The following is a 6,936-nucleotide window of genomic DNA, read 5'->3' as shown; positions in this document are numbered from 1 at the left end:
ATAGACAATATTTTAATAAAGATATAAAGGGCATTATAAATAAAATCTACTATTAAGGCAAAGTAGTCTTATTTTTTGTAGAAAAGGAATCTGTAAATCATTGTTGATCCAAAATATAAACAGAGCCTTGCACAGTTGCTGTATTAAATGACAGGTAAACATTTTCCAACATTTTTTAGGGGTTTATTATCCTCGTTTTTTCTTTCGGCAACAAAGGCTGGGCAGCGCTTGCTGATTTCAACAAAGTGTAATAAAAAAAACAAGAACATTGCATCTAAATAAATAAACGTAAAAAGATTTCGTATGTCTGGGAAAATCTGTAAATTCTGTAAAAATTGCATTTTGTTCCATTCTTGAATTGTGATCCGAGGGGCCCAAACAAAATCATCCAGAGGGCCTCAAATGGGCCGGGCCACACTTTGGACATCCCTGGCATCAACTGTTAGTCCTATTGAACCTTTGCAACTATCGAGGCGCCATGACGGATGTGGGAAGTGAGGGATGGGAGTATTGAACAGAGCGACAGAAATTGTTTTCCCAAGTTGTTTTTGCCAGTTTATTCGTGGCTTTTACTTGTTCGAGTCAAGCTAGTTTGTCTGTGATCGTAACACACCTGGTTGGGGCTGATAGGCGGCGGCATTTACGAAAGTTTGAAACAGCTAGCTTAGAAACTGACCAATACCTCCTTCCTCCTCCTGATTAAGTTATTGACTGTGCCTGAATTCACACCACATGATTTATGTCACCATGTCATAAACAGCGTTTCCTCTTACACCGGAGCGGCATTAAAAACGTACCAAAGACGAGATGCTAACAAGTTTTCTTTCTTCCATACATGCTAGGCTACATGACGATGCGGCACTGTCTCCATGGTTACTAACGGTTAGACACGTACTTTCTCCAAATTTATGTCTTTCTAATCACACTTACTTGTAAAGTAAATGAACGTTAATCTTCTTACCTTGAAAAAGTGGTCGCTATAAATCCGCGATTCCACCGTGTAATTATGATTAACGGCTGCTATCCATCGCCGCCATCTTTCCTCATTAAAAGTTATACAATAAAATGACAAGTTTGGTTTGCATCCTTGTCTGATTGTGTAGCCGACCGCGCAGCAGCCTAGAAACAGTAAAATAAACAAAATAAAAGCTACAGTTGTCTATTTTAGACTAGCTTTACTTTTTTTTAAGACTAGCTTTACATAAGCGCAGTGGTTGTTTGACGTCCGTCATGGCGGAGTGGGCGGAGTTCTGAAGAGCATGACGTCACGTGCAAAAGGTCAGTAGGCTAAAAAAAAAAAAAAGAAGCTGGTTTTGGTTAATCTTGCAAAAATATTCTGGAAAACAATTACAACCGTACACTGCAAATGCAAAATTGTATTTAATTGATAATAGTAAGCTGACTTAAATCATCAAATTGCTATCAACACTCACTTTTAGTAAGTTACTTGGAATTTGTGGTTGAAAAGTCTCCCACTCACTCCACTTGAGCTGGGTTCATTTAGAAATAGTATGCATGCTTTTTTCTATGTTGGAAAGTACTTTGACTCATTACTGCATGCATCCAAGCACAAATGGTTTACTTTAGTTTTTTGTCTTTTTTGAAAAATATTTTGTATTTCAAATATTTGATGTAATTAGTAATTCTGTGAAGTGGCGTAAAGGGAAAGCACAACCCACATATGGAGGCCTTCCTTTTAAGTGTATGTGATTGAACAGGTATTATCTTTATTTAACCCATGTTACGTTAATAAAATATATCTGAGTTACGTGTACTTAAATATATTTGATTAAAAATCTAATTGTTCAAGATAATAAACTTAAATGTGTAACCAGAATTACCATGTTGTTTGTTTAAAAAAAATTACCCTGTTTGTCACTCTGTTTTCTTTAAACAGATTTTAAGCAAAGATGGGAATAAATTGTGTTTTTGTTGCAGGTTGCTGACAGCAAAGTGCAGAAAGCTGACCTTTTTTAAAATGCCAGAATGAATCACAAGTTAACTGACAAAATAGTGTAAAACTCTGGAAGTTTATGGTTTGTTTTGGACCTTTTTCCTCTCAGCCTTTGAACACGCCCTGCAACAGTCTGAGGGAAGCGTGGAAAGAATCCAGAGTCCCGTCTGGACGCTGTGTAAAACTTCAGAGTGCCTGATGACACGTGGCAAACACATAACCATGCAGAGAGGCTGGTGCTGGAGCTTTAATATCACCTCTGACCTGCATGAATGATTCCACATCTGGAATATTTGTCAAATGTTTGTAGTAGGAAACATACTTCAAAAAGAAACTTGAAAGTACTTGCAGATTTTGTCTTAATAACTACAAGTCAGCTAAATATTTATAAATATTCCTGTGTCGACAAGAGTCCAACAAATTTTAAAGACATTTAATTGAACAACTCAATAAACCAATTATAATTAATGATTATGATTCAACAACATAGCAGCAATACCTTAAAATGCTAATTTTCTAATTGATGCTATCAGTGTGGGACGTCATTGTAGAGGAATCTTTACCCACTTTTTGTGTAGATAGGATTTGAATCTTACTATATAATATTTGCACTGTATTAGAACGAAGCTATTTGAACTAAACTCTGATATTACTGGTGCAAAATGGTAGGACTTGTATATTTTTAAAAGTAATTTTGAGGTGCAATTTGTGGTGGATTTCTGTGATATAAATGAACTGTCCGGTAAAATTTAATGGAAGAATAATGACCTTGTACCCATCATTGTCTTAAAGGTTAGATCACTATAAAAAGGGGAGGTTAATTTATGAAACCTGGTTAAACTGAAAACATGATTCAACAGATAATATTAAATAAATAATAAATACATTTGGAGCATTTTCCTTTAATGAAACCATATTTATTGACAAAAGTAAAGACCAAAATTCACATGCCAAACAATTTTAGCATCTTACATTAAGCATCTAAAGGAGAAATATTTTTAAAACAGTGTGAGATACAGAGGTCACAGCTGAATTACATCACTACCTGGAGCTTTAACTCGATTATCAAGACAATAAAGAAAAAATGCTTATTAATTCAGCTTTATCCTCTGTAACAGCTGCTAGGTGACAACATCTAACCTCACATTGTTAGACATGACTTGCCAACGTGTTCCACAGCTTTTCCCAGATGATAGAAAGGATTAAATTGTTCAGCTTCACCTCTGGCTCTGGTTTCAAACTTGGCCTGCACCTTAGATTTTCCCTTCTGAATTTCTCTTTCCTGCTCTTCCTTTAGTTGCTTTTTCATGGTTTCAATCTCCTCCAGCTGACCCTTGAATTCTTCCTTCATTTCCTGCATCTTTTGATCATATTTCTCTTGTATTTTTCTCTCCAGTTCTTCTTTCTCTTTACGTATTTTCTCTTCTTTCTCCTTCAGGATTCGTTGTTTCTCTTCTTCGATTTTCCTCTCAGCCTCTTGGAACATCTTATTGGTGTAGTGACTTCCTCCGTTACTGTCAACAATGGTTCTGATCTTCTTCAGCAGCTCAGTGACCTGAGGTTTCTTATCTTTCAGCTTGTTGTTGAAGACATGATACTGGTTATTACATCTGTACACCAGATACTGGAGATCTGGGCTTTCAGACAAATAATCTTCAATGGTGGTGTCACCAAGATCATCTCCACGGGTAAACAGAACCATGCTGTATCTGTTTGCTTCCTCTCCAAAGATTTCTTGAATCTTTTGCACTGATTGTTTTTCTTCTTCTGTGAATCTGCCAATTGCAACGACCACCAGGAAGATGTGGGGTCCAGGAGCAGAAAAGCTGATGCACTGACCAAGATCTTTTCTAGTTTTATCGTCTCCAAATCTGGTGTCAAACAGACCTGGAGTATCAATGACAGCAACCTGCTGTCCATCCACATAACTGGAGCCTTTGGAGCAGTTTACAGTCATGGATTTGGCGCTGCATTTGGACTCAAAGCATGGTCGACCCAGAATGGTGTTTCCAGTAGCGCTCTTCCCAATCCCAGTCTTCCCCACCATCACGATCCTCAGCTCATTGTTGTTTGTAATGTTTGTTCCTGTGAAGAAGAAAGTTTGAATCTGAATTAGAATCATCATGTTGTGCTCAGAGCTTCAGCCTCTGTGTGTCTGGAAGAAAAGAAATGATCCATCTGAGACCTTGGGAAGCATTGAGGGAATCAATGACATGGGGATAATCATACAGTTGAAACCAAACATTTCAAAACTCTATATTACCATGTTGGTGTTAAGATTCTTGACCCACATGCACAAACACTCTGAGGAGACAAAGAAAAACTAAAATATTTATTTTACAAAGAAGTGGTTGCTTGTCCATGAATGCTGGATGCATCAATCGTTATTAATTTAAATTATCACAGGAGGTTTTTATCAGATTTTTCTCACTTTCGTTCTGTTTTTTCTGCCGTTGAAAAATCTCTTCATATCTCTAATCCATGAACCTGCCACTCTGAGAATCACTGCGATGCACAACATTGGTTGTGTTCATGTGATCAGAACTGGTGTATCTGTGCTACCCATCAATCCGTCCTACCCATCAATCCGTCCTACCTTGTGGTAATGCTACGCGCACATCTATGCTACATCACATAATGCTTACTAAGCAGATTTCTTATCCATACATACAACCTGCAGAAGTTTGGTTTCATCTGTTTTATTTTTTCAAAGATTACGGTAAGCTTTATTTAATTTATTTTATATCTGGCTTTCATTGAGCTGCTGTATTACTTCATGTTTTCAGTTCACATGGCAGGAAGCTTGTAGACATATTTATAAATGGCTCCAGTCTGCCGTCTGCATGTCGTTACTGTACTGTATGCTGTTAACAAGTCATTGTTTGGTTTCAACCACGTAAATCAAGACAAAATACGTTGTTTTTGTTGGCAATTTTGTAATATTTAGTAATATTAGTGTATATTAGGCATATCCTATCATTTCAGGTGCACAGTGACCTGCACAGTTTGATGGACACATTTTGGTTGCAGTTCATTTGATAAAGACTGCCATACAACTTATTAATGTGCAAAGAAAGTGTGCAGGGATCAGTAATTGTAGATGTCTGTGTTTAATTTCAGTAAGAAACTTGTTTCCTGTCTGATAATGTTTCAATCTTACAAACACTTACGATTATATTACAGCAGTAACACACTGACTATGTGCTACCTCTGAATTTTAAATATTTTTAAAAAGGTAGGATTTTCTGATTCAGGGTCTTAATGCATCGATGTGATCTACCCTCACATTAAACAGGATATTTTGATTAAATAATTCAGTGCATCACTTTGTACATAGAGGTAGAATTTCCTGACTAGGGAATTTAGCAGATAAACATGTGAAACAGGAAGAATATTCTGATGAAGGTTTGGTTCATCAACAGCCTTACGTACTTCGGAACTGTTAGAGGCTGGAGTTTTTGTAGAGAGTTGTTTTGTCCAACAGGGGGAGCCACAAGGAGGTTTCTGGAGGAGGATGGTCACCGCACACCTGTGCGTTATCAGCCTCATCAACACCAGCATAAGAGGAGCGGGTGGCCAGTTCGCCGGCGCCGGAGTGTCTTACCTGTTTTGGTACCCTGAGCCCCTCTGAGCTTTGTTCTCTGAGAATTTATCCGTGTACTCTGCTAATCTGAGTTTTTTCCCTTCTGACCTCCCTGACCAGGATTCCTCCCGTGGAAACGTCCCTCGGTCGACTACGGTCCGACTACCTGCCTGCCCTCCGACGTGCCTCCCTTCGGCTATTCCCCGCCATCGGAACCCCTCTCCTGTGCAAGAATCCGGACTCCAGCCTCTCTACAACTTTCCTCCCTGGCGAATCCCCTTCATCTCTCCCAGTAAGCCCGCTCCATTCCACCTTCCCCATAATTCCTACAATCCACTTACCTGTCATTTCTCCAGTCCTCAGATCACTCACGCCCCGGATCCAGTGGGGGCCCGAACTTATTCACATTTCACTTCTGTTGATCTGTTCATTAATAAATTTTATTTATCTGATTCCTCCATCTCCTGATTGTGTTCTGCATGTGGGTCAAGCGATTAGCGTCCGACATGACAGTAACTGTACTTCTGTACAGAACTTGTACTTCGTTACATCCCACTTCTGGTCTTAACTACATCAAATAATCGAATAATTTCTGGGTTTGACTTTGTTGTCCTTAAATCTGACTTCTTAAGCTAAATTTTAGTGGGTTAGGTTTGTTTAATTAATCCAATGAAACAAACTTTTTTTTTTACCCGTATATGAAAGTAGGCTGACAGGAAAGGGGGGAAGACATAGCGGCAAATGTCGTCGTGTCTGGGAGTCGAACCCGCGACGGCCTCCAAACATGGGTCGCTCTATCCCCTACGCCACCACGGCACGCCCGAAACAAACTATTTTAATGTTTCAATTACTTAACTTAGTTATGTCAACTGGTTCCACTTCAGTAGGTTATTTAACTTGAACTTGAGAATTTTAATTTCAGTCAACAAAGTCCAAGAACCTTATTAGAACTGAATAATGTTGAATTAATTGAATTTACTATCATGAGTAAGTTTTTATTAGTTATTGTAGAGAAAACTTCACAGTTATAGAGAAAAATTCACAGCATTAAACCAAATGAGCAAAAGTCTAACATGTTGGATTTAATGAACTGAATTTATTTGTCTTTACTTAAATTATTATGCAGAAAGTAAGTGTGTAATACTCACTTAATTAACTAGGTTTAGTAAAGCCAGTTGACATAACTTGGTTAAGTAAATTCAACATTTCTTCATTTCTTAGAGTGTGTTTACATGTTTTTGTTTTCAGATATTTTATACATCATAACAGACTCAATATATAGTTAATCTGACTTACCAGAGTTGGGCATCTTGCCTGTGCTGTACTTGCTGTCCATGATCAGTCAGAGAGTTCAGTGTGACGCAGCAGCTGCAGTGAAGAAATTAATGCACTGTGGAAA

General features: G+C 38.0%; 1 protein-coding gene across 1 annotated transcript; it reads right to left on the bottom strand.

Moving 5' to 3' along the window:
- Positions 1-2,849: 2,849 nt before the first annotated feature.
- LOC114155503 (GTPase IMAP family member 4-like) lies at positions 2,850-6,936 on the bottom strand. The gene is made up of 2 exons (XM_028035414.1): positions 6,834-6,936; positions 2,850-4,039 (listed from the first exon to the last, which is right to left on the bottom strand). The coding sequence occupies exons 1-2, from the start codon at positions 6,871-6,873 to the stop codon at positions 3,096-3,098; spliced, it is 984 nt and encodes a 327-aa protein (XP_027891215.1). The 5' UTR covers positions 6,874-6,936; the 3' UTR covers positions 2,850-3,095.

This window comes from Xiphophorus couchianus, chromosome 13, assembly GCF_001444195.1.
Source record: "Xiphophorus couchianus chromosome 13, X_couchianus-1.0, whole genome shotgun sequence".
NCBI lineage: Eukaryota > Metazoa > Chordata > Actinopteri > Cyprinodontiformes > Poeciliidae > Xiphophorus > Xiphophorus couchianus.
Note: the sequence above shows the minus strand (reverse complement) of the source record. Positions and strands in the feature narration are given on the sequence as shown.

Excerpts from the sequence above, each read along its gene's own strand:
- LOC114155503 (XM_028035414.1), bottom strand. The coding sequence starts at position 6,873 with ATGGACAGCAAGTACAGCACAGGCAAGATGCCCAACTCTG. Across the intron at positions 4,040-6,833 it reads AGGCAAGATGCCCAACTCTG|GAACAAACATTACAAACAAC; the intron begins GTAAGTCAGATT and ends TCTTCTTCACAG.